We start from the raw sequence: 18,435 nt of genomic DNA, 5'->3' as shown, positions 1-18,435 counted from the left end.
TAATAAAGAAGTTTCCAGTTTCTAGGCGCCATTTTGTGGCGATCCCTCAAGGTCCCCATTGTGGGCTTCACTCCTGCATTGCTACACTTGATTGCGGTCACCGTCACCCTAAGCGCTCCATGCGTTGATGCCTTTACCGGTTTCTCCGCATTTCTAGTGGTCATGTATGCGTAGATGATGATTATTTTAGGTACGATTGATGAGTGTCTCATATATCCTATTTTTGGCTTTGTAGGCTTTGTAGTAAATCAATAATTTAGGGTGTAGACCTTCTAGTTTTTCTAATGTCGATATCATGCAATTTTTACTGTTCGTTTCATTTCAGAGATATAAAAAACCAACCCAGGCTTCGAGAGCTGAATCGCTCATCGATGACATATTATCCCGAGCTGAAAATATTGTAAGTAAGCTTACCAAACATGAATGAAATTCTACGTAAAACGTTTCCGCTGCGCACCATCCTCGTTTTATCTGAAACTATAACTTTAAATTGCTCTTTTATAATCCAAAGGGCGGATCAAAAGGGGTGTTCGGGTCACTCGAACGAAAAGATTATTTCGTTCGAACGCTTCCCTCGCAAATCCGAGAATTTTCGTGTGGGTGGTTGCCCAAAGCACCCTGTATTGAACTGAGTTGTTCTTATGTTAGGTGATAGTCAGCATACACGTGCGTAATAAACCCTTTGGGATAGACATCTTTAGAAATTAACCCCTATATGATCTAAATGACCAATGATGAAAAACACCGAAGTGCCCGTATTGGGACCTTTTTCTGGTTCCACCCCTGTTATCCTTATCATAGGTTTCACTTACCTGGCAGATAATTAGTTGTACTTTAGGCCCTATATCTAAAGGAAGCGACAAAAAATGATGACTGAGACAAAATTGCTAATCTTCCGGTTCAGATGTTTTTCCATAAATGATTCTTTTCATTTATAATTGCAAAACAATGCCTTAGGAAAAACTCTGCAAACTGCATCCTTCTATATACAAATCTGCAATATTAAGATGTGTGTTCGGTTGATCAGCAAATCTCATTACTTATATAACACTGATCCCACTGTTTCCTGATGTACTTAACATGTTCCAATTAGAGCTTATTTTTGTGCGTAAAACAATCTGATACTACTATTTCCAGCACTATGATAACAACTGGAAATTGATTACCAAATTCATATCGATCCTTTCTGCATATCCCCAAAAGAATTATCTAGTTTCCTTCCGTGAATGTTTCTCCCTGTACCTATCGTTCGTTAACTCGTGCACCTGTAATCTTCAAAACATTTACGTGCAATATTCAGAACCGGTGACACCTGCCACCCCTACTTCGTTATATTTGATCACAATATGATGAACGGAACTGGCTGTTCGAACAACCTACGTACATACTTATTTTCTCTGTGTCTCTTTATTATAATAATGATTGGGTATTTTGAACTATCAATTCCCGGCACCGGTATGGTTAGTACTACACAAAGTCAGAATAAACAACTAAGGTCTCGGGAAATGATCGGATAAAATGTAAATCCCACGTACCAGTCAGTCGCTAGGGGCTCCTAAATTTAAAATATGGATCCAGAAGAAAAGGTGAACATCTTAAGTCGCAGTACCATTCTCATGAAATCCATGATGTCACTTAAATGCCCGAAATACGAGTTGTGGCTGTTTCCATGGAAACAAACATTTAATGCGTAATCACTGAGCATGAAAATAGGAATGTCGATTTTTTAAATTTACCCAGTTGATAACGTGCTATTTATTCCAGGAAGATACAATTCAGCGGCCTGACAAATATAGCCAACGACACTTTTCAGTCAAACCGATTGCTCACGGAATTGTAAGTACACGCAGCAGTGAATAGATTTGATCCTGATCTTAGCTCCAACATGGATGTATAAACTGAAAAAAACGGTATCATCAGGCATCTCCACTGCCCCTGTTCAGTAGTTTATACGTTATCGCTTAATCTGTTGATGCTACAAGAATTTATGTGCAGGCCCTCAATCACAACCCGTCTTGACTTATGTAACTCTCTGTCCTCGCCGAATTACCTAAGTCCTCAACGAAACCTCTCCAGCGAGTACAAAACACAGCAGTCCGTATAGTTGATAAAACCAGAAAATATGAATCAATCAAACATGTCCTTATGGAATTACATTGGTTACCCATAGAACAAAGAATCGAGTACAAAGTTCTCATTTTCATCTTCCAGTGCATACATAATTTGGCTCCTAAACATCTCTGTGACCTCATTCGTTTCTTGCCGTCCTCTCCGTTCTTCTGCCTTAATCTCACTGACAGTTCCCAGATACAATAGAAAGTCTTTCGGTTCTCAAGCCTTTTCCATCAATGGCCCGACCCTGTGGAATCAGCTTCCCAAAGACCTCCGGTCTAGAACATCTTTGGAGATCTTTAGGAGGCAACTTAAACATGTCCTATTTAATGAGGCATTTATGTGAAGTGCTCTTGAGCGGCTTTTCATGAGCTGGATTTAGCGCTATATATCATTATTATTATTATTATTATCATCATTATTATTATTATTATTATTATTATTATTATTATTATTATCATCATTATTATCGTTATCGTCATCGTCATCGTCATCGTCATCATCTTTATTATTATTATCTATTATTATTATTATTATTATTATTATTATTATTATTATTATTATTATTATTATTATTATTATTATTATTATTATTATTATTATTATTATTATTATTATTATTATTATTATTATTAAATACGTCAATAGTGAATTAGTCGCAGCGTTCCTGGGCTCGTACACCATGAATATAGTCTCTGAGAATGTGTACGCCGGTGTAGGTTGGAACCACTTAGTCTACCAGAACTTGAAAAATGAATATATACAAATAAAGGTCAAAATTGATTCTAGCAGTGAATCATCACTAGGTTATTTCAGGCAAACAAAACGAACGCGTAAATGAAAATTCTTAAATGAAGATTTTTAGTCACGAATCCTTTCCCCAACCAAGTGGCATTAGAATTTTGAAATTCTGACATCAAAAAATTTGAATTTTGACATTGAAAAGTACTGCGTGAGAAAAATCTTTATCTTTGGGTACATAACTTCTGGCGAGCACGAAAGTTATTAGTAATAACCCAAAGTAAAATAGATTTTGGAGCGCCCTTTCTATGCAACGTTTGGGACAGACGGGGTCATATATGGCTCACAGTTTTTTTTCTAAATGAGGTTCTTGCTTCTAGTTCTCTAACTGTAGTTGCGGTGGTGTTCAATAGCCTTTTACTAGTGCTTGAAATGATGAATAATTTGACCTCACAATAGCGCTACAAAACCTGGGAATATGCTTTTTCAATCTAAATCTACTAATTGGATAACGGGTCTCGATGAGAATTGATACACATTTGTCGTCAAATGACAAGCGCCCAATAGAGTATTAAGTTCCTACTCTACCGCTACGGGTTTTAATCATTAAAACTAATTTCATCGTCATTCGGCGTCATTGATGCAACTGCCGCCAGGGGGCATATAGTGAAAAACTGTATCGGCGCCATCCGCTAAGGCTAATTTTGCTAAACCTGATATATCAGTACTTTGCTCTGAGTATCAATATTGATCAGCATATCAAGTACTTGTGTTGACCCAAGGTGGCGCTCGTACGTTTTTATTTGAGACGCTAATTTTCTCAGTGCAGGGCCATGAAAACCGTTGTTTGGTATGGATCGAAAGAATACATCAACCTCCAGAGTTAAGCCATTATGGCAGGCTGTTTAAACATGGGTTTTTTGAGAAGGTTATCCATCATATTTTTACGGAATTCTAACGGTCGCTTCTACCGTGCGCTCGCGCATCCTAGGGCCACTTGTTACAAGAAACGTTGTGTGTCTACTAGTAAGTAATATGGATGTAAGGCTTTGACCCAGTAAATTATTCATATGTCCGATGAGATGTTTAAGATCTAGGAATCTACGGAATGTTTATATTATTTTGTCGGTAATTTTGAGGATCACCATAGTTGGTGTATAGTACAGACCCGTAGCGTGGGAGGGGAGGGTGGGCTGCTGGAGTGCGGACGCACAATCAAAGGATTTTTCTGTTTTCTGGGGTCGGACCTCCACACGTCCTATTCTCACACCGTTTCAAGGTCGTTTGGCTTCGTGCACACTGAAAATTGAGTTCAGAAACGTCTAGAACGCATCTCCAGGCATATAAATTTCAAGAATGCAATTCGAAAAGGGACATCTCTCGACGATTATCCGGCCATATGTAAGCTGATTATATTGTCCCGTGTGCGCAAATGGACCCTTTCAAACTCCTAAATAGTTTGTATTGTCCTAAATGTTCAGATAGACTCCACCGTAAGCAAAAATGTTCGCAGACGAGTTCCAGAGCCCCTTGTGCTTCCAGAAAAGCAGGCGTTGGTGGTCTGCGCAAACAGTACCCAGGAAATGATTCACAGTTTGGACCCTGGAATTTCCATCGGGGCGATAGAAATTCCTCCACGTAAGGCAGTTCGTAACCTGGCATATACAGACCGAGGCATAGTTTGCGTGAAAATGCCCGCTTCTGGCTTTACCGAAGGGTCGTCAATGTCGTTACCCCCAACTTGTATGTTGATATAGCTGCCGCACGATTACTACGGACGAGGTTTCGTGAGAGTGGAACATTATCTAGCATGTGTAGAAATATGTAATCTGAACGAATATTATTCACGCAAGGGCGGATTGCAATGGATCTGATAATAGAGGATAAAATCTCGAAGTAAACCGATTGTTCAGGAAATTTGTAAGAAAAGCGAATAAAAAGACCGGAGAAGGAACCAACCAGAAGTTGCCTGTGATTGGCAGAACTGTTCCACAAATAACAGACGCGGTTACCCGCAGAAGCGCCCACTGGGAAGGAGGCACTAGCTGACGACCCGGTTGCCGTGGCGTATATGCTATAATGCCCCGTTCCGGTGCAAAACCTGTTTTATGGGTCACACCGACACCGCTTAATTCAATAAGGCTAAAGTGTCTGTCATGGAAGTCTTACTAAATCCCACGGACGACTGCAAGTCGATTTGGTAATCATCGAGGAAATCGAAATTCTGTGGTGACTGATGTCCCTGAGTTTAGCGAAGCATGATTGGCCTGTGAATAGGGGCCAATTACTCCAGGTTGCCAGACAAGATGATTGCAAGGTTTCACATATCGACTAAGTCAATACTCGTCCGTTAAGTTGAATAACAAAATCTGGTTTTTTCGGCCTTTGCGTGACCCAGGTTGAAAGATGTGAAAAATCTGAATAGTGATACAAATACAGTCAAAATTAGTTTCTAATTGGACATATTTGGAAAACGTGACAGTAAAGATAGGTATAATTGCGTTAAGAAATGCAAATAGAATTAACATGTCAAGTAAGTTGAATCTCCTGAAGGTGTGTGGAAAATCCTTGAAATATTAATTGGGAAATTTAATGTAATAACTTAAATCAATACTTACCGTCGACCATCCTAAAAAAGAAGAGTCAATTCGTTTGCTCAATACTACTGGCATAAGATATGTAGAAAAGATTCCCAAATCTGATATTTTATCATTCTCTAGATAAACCCACTTAATTCCCTATGATTTTTACAACGGACCCTTTCTGTAGGTGAGGGGTCCAGGGAAGTAGGGGGCCATACAAAATGTTACTAAGACGATGCGTAGTGGTATAGCTAACGACCGTGAGTGGTGATCGACAATAGAAATTTTCTGAAATTTTCAGAAGAATTTTGTTTTGAGAGATTTTTGAAGAAGTTGAACAATGGAATCCATTATATCATAAATGTTACACGATACCAACACAATACCATTGTAAATTCATCTGCATGAGAAAATACCACTTCAATTTGTCTCACATATTCACCTTAAGTGAAAAAGATTACCTAGGATTTTTTGGGGGACACATTTTAGGGATTTTCCAATTTAGGGGGGAGGGTCCGAGATCTATGCGTATTGCTAAAGTGAAATCTTTGCATATTCGCAAGTAATCAGGGGCGGAATGAGGGTGTGATTGAGAGAGGGGTGCACCCATAAAATAGGGCATATCATCTATTATCAGAAGAGCATCCGATCATCGGAAATACGTAACCTCATTTCTGGAACTACAGAGAACATGCTTACTATAATTCAAACAGTTGATATTATATAGTTAATTAATATTTTCATTTTCCCTTGAAATTTCAGGGAAACTTGACACTTTCGGGGGGAGATCCGTTGGGTTGTGTGGGAGCATTTTGGTGACTTTAAGGTGTGAATTAAGACTCAGTTAAAACAGACCCCACTCTTGAATGAAAACTCAAAACTTTAGAACTGGGTCCCGTAATTTCTGCTCGCTGTAGCCTCAGGCCTCACAGTCGTAACTTCGAATTTGATTTTTAAGGAACTAGACTATTTCTATTAGCAAAATTACCTAGATTAGCTTTCGCTGCGTCGTTTGGTAGAACTGAAGTTACAGTATGTCCACGATCTCGCTTCCATATTCATATATGTCCGTGGGAGATTCTGATTGAATTCTGATTCCGATTAAATGGAAACCTCCGATCATGGAATTCAATCAATCACAACGTCTCAATCTGATCGTAATCTGGTTTAACTGAATTTCTTTTTCAGAAATCTTCAAAACAACAGCTTTAAAGAATTCTCCTGGAAGGTCACATACGGTCTCGAAATCAAATCGATGTAAGTTGAAATGACTCACTTTTCTGCTTCTGAGTTTATACTTTACAAACGATGGCAACTAGATGTCTAGGGGCTATCGAAACAAATCGCTTTGAACTCGTCACATTTTCAAGGATTCGGGTGATTCATTCGTATCTCCACTGACAAAGGCGGTAAAATTGTAATTCAAAATATGACTGATTACAATTCTAAAATGTCTGCTTTTCTCGGTGATTCCAATTTCTATAAATCCATCAAAAGCAACAACCTTAAACGGAGCTTTTAATTTATGTTTGAACATTTTTTTTTAATTCTCGATCATTCAGATTTCATCACCAAATTTAAATCCCGGCTTCCAAATCTTCCTTATGCTTATGATGGTCTTCCTAAAATTCATAAACCTAATTCACCTTTGAGACCTATCATTTCTAATGTTAATTCTCCATCGTATCGCCTTTCTGATTATCTGGCTTAAGTACTCTCCCCGGCTTAGGGTACTTTCTATGAATTTTCAATGGATCTTTTATATAAACTCAACGCGTTTACCAATATACCTTTGGAACCAACTCTCAATTTTTAAGAAGAAAACTTCCGGACTCTCTTGATCTCCCGATTCCTGTAGATTGCTTACTTGAACTTCTGGAAGTTTGTACCATAAACCTATATTTCCAATTCCAAGACAAATTCGATGAACAAATTTTCGGTTTCCCTATGGGTAACCCATTATTTCCCATTTTCAACTTTTGTTTTGAACATTTTGAATCGAAATTCTTCCAAATCATGCTGGCTCTAAACCAAACTTTTGAATAAGAAATGTTGATGACATTTTGTGTTTAGTTCATGATCATCTTGCCCTCGATATTCTTTTATCGACTTCATTAACTGCTAATATCCTTCCTGGAAATTCACATTCGAAAGGGAACTAAATGACCAAATTCCGGTTTTAGACGTTCTACTTCACAATACATATTCTCATTTGATTTTCTCAGACTACCAAAAACCTACTTATGCTGTGACATATCTTCACTTTTCATTCACTGCAAATCTATCAAAATTAGTCTTGCTCAAGGCCTCTTTCTCCGCGCATTACGGATCTGCGATGAAACCTTCCTTTCAGCTGAATTTGATCACATCTCCGACTCCCTTTTAAAAGTTGGATCAAGCCTATCGCTCACAGGCGACGTTTTCGAGAAATTCTCGAGCAACTGTCCGATTTGCTCGGTGTTGAACGAAAAAATCGCTCGTCTGCAGCAGCGGGAGATAGCGATTGCTCGTTGTCGTAAGGATTTGCTCCTCGTCACCCAATATCAAGCATGTTTGATATGCTTTGGTCAAAATAACCTTTGGACCAGAGTATACGAAATTCCTTATTTTGGTTGTGACAGAATTCACTTTGGAGAAACTGGTCGAGAGATTTCCAATTGCTGTCAATTATTGCTATTGGATATTGATTCCATATGTTGGTTGTGATGCACTTCCATTTTGACGATCCGAAGACCTCCATGATTCGATAGACAGGCGACAAGTAAACAGGGTGTGTGGCAAACTGGATGAGAAGTCACCAACAACAACCACGGCAGAAAGTGCACGATGATGATGATGATGATGATGATGATGATGATGATGATGATGATGATGATGATGATGATGATGATGATGATAGTAATAATAACGTAGATAAAAATATAGATTATTACTTTTGTCATTATCGTTATAATTAGGGTATCTGTCGTTCTGCAGAAACAATGTTGTTATTTCCATGTTCATATAAAGATTGATTTCTCCGCGTGTAATCAACGTACACGTTTTTCCCAACTAGCCTACGCTTTCGGGCAAGTGCTTTTATCTATCTAACAAACAACTGATGAGAGTATGCAAGTAATGTTATCAAATACATTTTGATGCCTTTTGAATTAGTTCATGTTCCATATTCCACTAGGGGACACTATAGTTGAAATCAACAGCTGTATGCAGGTACACAAATCCAATGTAAAAGGAACACGTCCTGCGGCTTCGAAAACCAATGCCACACCGAATAAATTCCGCTTACCTTTAACACCCGTACTATACGGAAAGAAATATTTACAAAGGCACAGTTCGGGCATACGCACTGTGGCCGTAAAACACGTGACCACGGGTGTATAATGACTAGTTTCAATATTTCAAAAGGAAATAAATATACTTTTTCAAGACCTCAAGCGTATTTTTGATTAGTAAGTATATCTTTGTAAACTAGATTTACTAGGCTAGGAGTACCGATATTTATGGAGGCTGATTCGGGCCATACTGATCTCGCGCGAGAAAACCAAAATGTTTTGTTTTCTCGTGCGAGAAAACCAAAAGTTTTGAATTCTCGTGTGAGAAACCAAACTTTTTGAATTCTCGCGCGAGAAAAAATAAAAAAACGGGCCTATGTGAAAGTTTTTATATCGTTGCTCTAACCGTACAGAAAAATTTTTTAGTATGGCCTGAATCAGCCACCATAGATATTACTGTTGCCAAAGAATGCAAATGCTCTTTTTTAAGCGACACCCCTTAGATTGGCGGAAATGGTTCAAAACTAGTTGTTTTAAATTGCTATGTGGATACGGCTCTGTATGTATGAACATATAACGTGCCGAGGAAGTACATATAATGATATAATACACCACACACATAACGTAATACACCAGAAGGGGTTTAAAATATCACGTGTCTAGGTTCACGCGTCATTAGTTCAAAGACGACTTCGTCAGGGCATGAAAAACTGATGGCGTAATCAATCGCAAGAAATGGGGTGTTAGCGATTGGAGCGTTTGGGTAGGATCAGACTATGCATTTTGATAGGGTAGGTAAGGGGAAGACAATACGTAGAAAAAGTTAGATGGCATCTGGCCTCGTTGGTTCTACAGCAATTCTGGCGCGTTCAAGTCCCAATTATCGTGGTTATTAACTCGAATCTCCCAATATAAGTCGATTTGCGCAGGTGTATTATGGCGGTGGACACACTCGGCTTAGAGCTAATGACGACCTCTTGGAATAACGAGTGTTGACCAAGGGTCGCGGTAAAACGCTTACCCTATATATAACTTTGCGAAACGTCACCCTCTCCATCCTGAAGCTACTCAATGTCGCGTGCAGTTATTCTCCAACGAATGCCTGTTTTCAAAACTGACTACTGGATGGCGGACCGGTGGACCAAAATAAACACTTCAAAAACTGCATAAGGTTTTGAAATTTTCAAGGACACGTTTGATCGATTTTCGTGATTATGGTTTGTATATGCACGATACATAATAATTGTAACATGACGTTTTCCAAAGTTTATTTTGGTTTGTATTTGTTGATTGTATATATTGATGTCTGATTACCGAGCAGTTTCTCGACAAGGTACGGTGTAATTGTATGAAGTTTAGTTGTAGATTATATTTTGTAGGGAGCTGAATTATAACCCTCTGATCTGCGGTTGCAAGGTCGAGTGGTTACAAAAGGAGATCCGATCCAACAAATCCCGCTTGTCGGTGTTGGGGAAAGCAGTAAAGTGCTATCCACCTGACACAAATACGTCGATATTGGTATCAGAATATACCCAAAAAAACGAATGTAGTAAGTTTACCTTCTGTATCTAAGATTTATCATTTTATATTAGGGTTTTCACCTAAAGCTCACAGGAAACCCTTCAATTCGAATGTGAAAGGTGCAGAAAACCCGATCACTTAGCAGCTCTATAGGTGGGAGAGAATCTCACCCACATCCCACTTTACTATTACCCGGGGCGTCATTATAGGAACTACCGAGATATATGATTGTTTGTATAGTTTTAAAAAAGTTAGAAATGTTGAGGTAAAGCATTTGGATGGCCATTTTGGACCCCAAAACGTTGAAATTACCTCTAAGTGATCCTGAGGTGACTTCCTGGAAAGTTTCCGGCGCCTCATGAGGCGTAACCGCATGACTGGTAGTCTGATAAATTCCCAATTGTTCAAAAATTTTTCAAAATGATCCAATTTGATTACATAGAGATTTATTCTTTTGACGATGAAAATTTTAACTAAACCTCATCATCAGAGAAACGCAACGAAACGGAGCCGCATATTATGACCATACTAAACGTTATAAAGCCTATATTATTGGAAGATTCCTAAGTTATGTTACAGTAGTGTTACATAATGACGCTGAAATAATGACTCACGAACTTTTTGAGCGTGTATTGATACTGGATAGGAGCGGTCAATGGTCGATAGACTGTTCCCTGCAACACGTTGTGATAAACACCGATGCTTGGTGTCATGAACAATGATGACAGTTGTGGGCAATAAATCAGTGCCAATTTAAATGAAAAGCTAATAGATAAATACGCAAGCCATAAGGAATCACATAGTGATGAAAAACACATTGTTTGACAGAAATATTTGTTCCGGAACGCCAACGGTCTTCGTCGGTAACTTGTGTACACAAGTTTCGCAATCCCCATCAAAATGATATACGTATCACTGCTTACTCCTAAATACTATAATACGTATAATTGTAGCAAGGACAATATAGAACAACTAAACGATGAACACTCCACTAGTTTAACACGTCACTATTTCTAACGCCCAGACGCACCCGGCATATTGTATTTTGTTTCATAAAAACAGAAAACAGCTTTTTCAACAAAACGTTTTGTTTCTCGCAAATCGCAGACGATAAAACATTAAACGCACGCGGCATAACAAAACGCGTAGAAAACAGTTCTTGCATCATGGAATCCATGCTACAAAAATAAACTTAGTTATTCGTATCGCTGTTACTTAGTGCATGTCATGTGATGCAGTGATCCCCTGATTGGTTATTCGGCCTTGGGTGTTTGGCAAAACAGAAAACATACAACGCGCACGGGAAGAAAAACGTTTTCGACGACACAAAACTTTTTTTGACGCCTTATAAAACGTTACCATTATGAAACCTAAACAACATGGACCATTCAGCGTCATTTTACAAACGACAACCGTAAATCGATATGCAAAACGTCACAGGTCTATGTGTACACATACAAGCTATTATGCAAAATATTATTGACGAAGATGTAGAATGGCTTCCTGTGATCATATAATGAGCTCTATTTGAACGTCGAAATTTGATATTGCATTGAATATCATGAGAAGACGTATTGTATTGTACAGGATGTATGATTATATCAGAAGCGGCAGGCATAAATAGAAATGATAAGTAAATCGGATTATTCGGTCAAAATGGCGGATGTATACACGATTTGGAAGTCTGATATTTAAGTAAGACCCTGACATATGGGGATGCTGGTAGAATGACGAAGCTATCTAAGATCTGTGTAGGGCCGGCGTGAATTCCATCGGCGGCTACAAGCGGTCAATATAAAAATGTGTTGACATGTAATTTCAATATTCGAATGTTTTAGAAAATATGTTCGATATTAGGGTTATGCAGGTTTCATGAGATTAGCAATTTATAATAGCATAACTGTCATATACGGTTCCGCATCCTCTGATGGCATGTGTATTAGGTGATAATTCAATTCTTTATTGATCCTTATTACATATAAAATTCCCAAATTCAATAACGTTACAAATTTTAAAATAAGAAAATACAACATACAAGACGCATGCGTAATTCATGCAGAGTAACATAAACAAGTTATTTTAAATGACAATGTCTACTTCAACCCAAACTCAAGAGGATATCGAGTGACAGCCAAACCGGAACTGGGCCGGCTGGCTAGGCCACACCATGCTCAAAAGTCATGATAAAGCAGACGTCAGGCGAGCTCTTTCCTCAACCATGGAGGCAATGAAGTTGCAGACCAGCTTAGAGTCAAAAGTGAATGAAGTCGGTGGCAAGTTATCATTATTGACGATTTTCAATAAAAACTTTAAACCACTACCTACAGTCGAAGATCTACCCAATCGCCAAATGTCATAATTCCCCAAATTTAGAACTTCGATTTCAAATTTTTCCCACATGAGCTTACCCGAAAAATTCTACTTTTTTGCAGGCGTCAAATAATTTATTAAGATCAATTGTCTTGTTATCTTGTTACTGATTGGCGTTTTCTGTTATGACGTCAGCGCACTCGGCAAAACAAAACACATCGCAAACACCTTCTCACGAGGAAATATGTTTCCCCGCAGTGTGCATCGAGCTTAATTAAAAGAATAAAACATTTGTGCCATCTACAATAAGTAAAAAGCATTCTAATTTATATCTACGTACTTATACGGATGGGATGGAACCATTTCCACAAAACTCCATAGAAAGATCTTTGCTTATGCTTACGAATTAAGTAGCGTATGAAACCTGCTCATTTTGCACACGTGATTGCGTCGATTGCGTCGATTGCCTCGACTTGTCTTAACCCTTTAAGTCATTCAGTTGTTTATGCACAACAACATTTACAAAGCCACGGCTAAGAGTGAAAAATGAACTTTATATTTCACTTCTGGGGGATTTTCTGAGAAAAACATTGGGGAATAATCTGCAAATACATGTGTTGGCCGGATGGATTGACTGTCATCTCATCTTTCTCATCTTAGATATTTGTGTGTACGTTATATCGACAGAGTAATCTGCCCTGTGATGGATTAAAAGCAGCAATTTTGCTTTTCTTAGCCGATAAGCAGTTTCGAATAGATTCGCCAAGTTGTGATGAAAGCCCAGAGTAATGATGTCAAATGTAACCGCTATTTCTTCATGACAACTTTTGTTTTGTAAAAAAATGAAATGACCTCATTCACCGAATCTGCCACCATGGATCTGGCAAAGGACAGATTGAATCAGAATATTACTTTTGCCATCTATTCTTTTTCCCCACGGCGTATGATTTGAATATCATCGTTATGGCTCTTGTTAACAATGTTCAAACCATAAACCAGCAAGCGACGGGTTGGGGTTTTATTTCTGTTGGCTGCCTGATTTAATATCTAAGTTTGGAAATAGCATTATGCAGTAAAGATCACATGTAATGGCCCTTCTTCGCCAAAAATACATTGATACATCCTCGTTTTGATTACTTCTTTATTTCGATGACGATTCTGACGATATTTTGCGCTTTCTCTTACATGATAAAATCTCAGAACAAAATGTGTGCAGTTACTCTAGATACTCTAGAAACTTAAATAATCTCAAAATTTAACAGTTAACATGATTGGTTGAGAAGGAATGCACAAACTCTACCCTCAAAATAACACTATAATAGATTCTCAGTCACACAAACACAGTGCAATACTTTTTATAAATTTCTACTTGTATAACCTTGAACATCATATATTGCACATGCATTTTGTATTTTGGCCGTTGACAAGTTTAGTTTTGTCCGAGAGATGTTTTTGTTTTTTTCCTGAGTATATATAGATAATGGTGTAAAAGTCCCGCCATCAGCCTTTCAAATTCATTATATCAATTAATTATATCAATGAATTTCAGTGGAAACCAGTAACTATTATATCTATCGTTGCAGTGTACCCTAATGTGACGGTTGTACCAACGGAGGTCAGTGTTCACGAAAATTCGGAACTGAACGCTACTTGCTATGGCGGCAGATGGGTCGTGCCCGATATGAAATCTCTGTACCTTATTCACCAAGGCCCGTCACGCGATTTGGCCCAATTAACCATTCTGTCGGCAAATTGTTTTGATAACGGGTATTTGAAATGCATTGCCGATAACGAAGTTGGACGTACCACGAAGGATTTCCGCCTCATCATTGGATGTACGTACAATGGTTTTCGCATCTTTTTCTGCGATGAACTTTTCGCAGTTTAACCCACTTTTGTATAGTATCTTTACTCTAAAGCGTTTCAAATACAACGGCCCGACCGAATACCCAGTAAACGTAGGTCCGAGTTTAAACTCTTTTATCTCTATTTCCGCTTAATTCTTAGTCTAGAAAGCATCTAATTATCTAATTACCCTGCCATATGTCGGGACACTATTTTACTGATGTTCAGTATTCTGGAAAAGCTCCGGTGATATTCCGAAAAATGAAACACCATTTAATTACAAGAATAACGAATTAGACAGAAGACCCTGAATATTGTTTTACATGGCTAAAGGATATTGCGAGTATTGATATACGTAATTACGACGGTAGGCTCTCGTAACAAGACCTACTGATCGATGCGAAGAGATTCCTTGAATCCGACTGTCTTCGTGAAAATGGCATGATCAGCTGATATACAATATCATATGTCACATGTATCATTTCAGGTGCACCTACGATCGTTAGCGGAGGATTTATGAGTTATTTTAGTTGGTGCATACGGTATTCTGTCCATGGAATGCCGATGCCCGAACTGAAGTCGATACTATTCAATAATAAACTACTCAAGAGACCATACGGCAACATAGGTAATATACAAAATTATGGAATATATATATATATATATATATATATATATATATATATATATATATATATATATATATATATATATATATATATATATATATATATATATATATATATATATATATCTTTAGTGAGAGACCTTTTATGTAATTTAGTTTAGTTTAATTGTACGAAAAGAGGAAAAATACCAAATTCACAAAGAAATCCGGTGTAGTTTGTTTAACTCCCATTAGCAGTTAACATAGTCTTGTACCTAGCCGTCGTTCTACAAACAACGTCTAGGGCGAAAGTGCTCATAAAAGGTTAATTTTCGTCCTTCATTTTGAGGGACGAGGCTTTGAGCGTCTATTTCACCCCTTAAGACACCATCAACTTACATCAAACTGACAGTTCTGTAATCAGATGGAAGTTAACTATTGTTTGTGCATAAATTTGTAATCCTAAGTAGCTTTTGACGATCGTAGTAGCTCAAAACTTTTGACTAGTTCGCCTTAAAGATTGTTGAAGTGAAGCAACATAACAAATATGGTGGCGTTTCGTGGTGCATGGTGGGAGTGTAGAATACGGACTGGACTTCAACTTGGACTGACGTTGATGCCAATGCAGATATTTTTCTTGTTTCAAATTCTTAGGTTAAGATTGACCAAAATTTATGCGTTTAATCAACAAAAAATAACATTTAGAGTAATTTTAGAGAGACATATTGAATTTTTGCATGTTATTAATTTAGTCCGTATTGGAAATCCCGATTTTGGCAATCAATTCAAATCAAATCAATAAATTCTCCGGTTTGCGATTTAAATCATCAAAAATATTGTTATAAAACACGTTTTCAAGGTCAATAAGGTAACTAATTTATTTGTTTTAGTACAAAGGTTTGATTTGACAGTAAAATCAGTCGTTACATTGCAATTAACAGGAGTCAACCTCTATATGATACTTTTGCGTCAGACGTTGTAGTGAACCGGTAACAACGACTGGTTCAGACTACAGTTCACAGTACTTAGTCACTATCCTCTCCAATTTCTGCTGATGTTGGAAACCCCATATTTTACACCCGTACTGAAGCACAGGTACGACCATACTTTAAAAAAATTTTAAGGCTAACTCCGACGTAATATTTGGGAATTCTTGTATATCTTTCAAAAATGCATATTGATAGGATGCTACTCCTTTACTTAATTAAGATGGCATCTATGGCTGCTTTATGTTTGCCATTAAAGTTAAATACAAGACCAAGGTATTTGAAACTATTAGTACACTCAATGAGTCGTCTATTTATATAAAAATTAGGTAACCTTGTATTGATAGATTTCCGATACGGTATATTACGATCTTCGTTTTATCGTAACTAATATCTAAACCTTTTAATCTGCAATATTCATAAATACTATTGAGAGCATCTTGTTAATTTCCCTCAGAATCAGCTAATACGGCTGTATCATCTGCATAAAGGAGTAGCATCACAATCCAATGTCAATACCTTCATAGTTTTCCGATCGGATTACATTCCTCCATGTCATTGATAAACAAGGAGGATAGTAAAGGAGATAAACATTCTCCTTGTCGCACCCCTACATTACAGGTACAAAAATTTGAAAATGTATCGTTAGCCTTGATACAAGATCTTGTATTTGTGTACATAGATTTTATAATTAGTAAAATCTTTCCGTCGATACCAGATAATACAAGTTGTTGAAGAAGCTTTCTTCGGTCTACCAGATCGAAAGCTTTCGTAAAATCTAAAAAAGGCTACATAGAGCTTTCTATGTTTAACGTAAACTACATGATTTATGATAGCATTCAAAACAAAAATTTGATCATTCGTGCTATATGACTATCGGAAACCCGCTTGAGATGCGCTTACAATGGAGAATGCATCGCACCAGGAGGATAACCACTGTTTAATATGGTAGAAAATAGTTTTCCAAACACTGATAAGAGGGCGATACCCCTATAGTTATTAGCTACATTACGTAAACCACTTTTATGAATAGGAACAATATATCCCAAGCTCCAAGATTCAGGGTAGATACCGCTGTCTAAAATAATGTTGAATAAAATAGTTAACTGTTGTAAAATCGAGTTCCCACCGGCTATAAAAATGTCACCTTTTAGGCCATCAATACCGACTGATTTGTTTCTTTTAAGCGATTTTATAGCCCGAGACTTCGTCTTGTGTAATAGGCATATCAAGCATATGATCAGCATCCAGAAAATCATCGAATAAATCTCCCTCCTTATCATTTTGGTATGAAAGATTCTGAAAATGTGTATACAGTGCCTCGGGATTAGGCAGAATGTTCTCCTCGTGCTTACAACCTTTAAACCTTTACCATACGGGTATTTCGGGTATTACCGGATTGCAAATCCTCCAGTAAATCGTTTAGATTCTGTTCCTCGAAAGTTCTTTTAGCATTATTTATGGCAGTTTTATACTCAGCCCTGGCCTCTCTTACCAAATAGTGATTAATTTCGCTAGAGTACAATTTGTACCTATGTACTGCTCGACTGAATTTAGTTCTGGCTTTTCTGCATGTGGCATTATACCAGGTTCTCGGCCGACTAGTTGCGCGGTCACATATAGCTGGGTCGTGTATGTCACTGACGGCTAATTGTAAGCACGAGGAGAATTCATTCACCAATATGTCTATAGCGCTAACAAAAAAAAAACAAAAAAAATGTCATGGTTTCTATTGACGCCAGAGTTGATTATATCATTGAGCGTTGACTGAGCATGGTCTGATCCAATGTACTGACAAAAATCTTCTTCCTTCGCTTTACGCCACCTAATTTTTTTGCAAATAGTTGTATTGTTAACAGACGCATTTGAAGAATTGTTTGGTTCAATATCATTAAATTGGCTACGTATTGAGATTTGGATGATAGAATGGTCAGTGAAAGGAAGTTGTTCTGAAATATTAATTACCTAGTAAGACATGTAACTAACTTATAATCTATAATCGCATAGTCAACTACGCTGTGGCCTCCGGGCTGATAGCTAGTATATTTACCAACGTTTTTATTATCATCATCGCACGTGTCTCGAACCGTTTGCGTTCATAAGAATCCGCACCACTATTAACGCAGTCTCAAATGTTTTGTGACTTTCTCAAAATAAATCAAAAATTTAAGTAATTTTTAGTTCATAAGTCTTCAAATATTCAAAAATGAACAGTTAAAAATTGTTGAAACATGTCGACTCAGCCGTAAAATCAACCCATTCACAGTCCCGAATGTGGGATAATGTCGGGCTTTAGAGAACATAATGCCCCCGAGGTCTTCGCATTTACAGTGCGCAGTGGGAGACCCCTTTTGCGCGTAATCACAAACTCAAGCGGGTACAGATCAGTCGTCAGGAAAGATATTTTAGAAAATTCAACGCAGGCTTTAATAACCCTCTTTAACCTCTGTGAAAATTGG

At 37.7% G+C, this 18,435-nt stretch overlaps 1 protein-coding gene across 1 annotated transcript in view; it reads left to right on the top strand.

The window, feature by feature from the left end:
- The window catches only part of LOC141906223 (high affinity nerve growth factor receptor-like), a 55,892-nt gene that overhangs the window by 26,027 nt on the left and 11,430 nt on the right, over positions 1–18,435 (top strand). The window contains exons 2-7 of the mRNA XM_074795465.1: positions 326–400; positions 1,765–1,836; positions 6,624–6,692; positions 10,087–10,186; positions 14,088–14,373; positions 14,871–15,011. Coding sequence (XP_074651566.1) covers positions 326–400; positions 1,765–1,836; positions 6,624–6,692; positions 10,087–10,186; positions 14,088–14,373; positions 14,871–15,011 — 743 coding nt within the window. The remainder of the gene's footprint in view (positions 1–325; positions 401–1,764; positions 1,837–6,623; positions 6,693–10,086; positions 10,187–14,087; positions 14,374–14,870; positions 15,012–18,435) is intronic.

Source organism: Tubulanus polymorphus, chromosome 5 (assembly GCF_964204645.1).
Source record: "Tubulanus polymorphus chromosome 5, tnTubPoly1.2, whole genome shotgun sequence".
In the NCBI taxonomy this organism is placed as follows: Eukaryota; Metazoa; Nemertea; class Palaeonemertea; order Tubulaniformes; family Tubulanidae; genus Tubulanus; species Tubulanus polymorphus.
The sequence above is the reverse complement of the archived record's forward strand: the minus strand, read 5'-3'. Positions and strand labels throughout refer to the sequence as shown.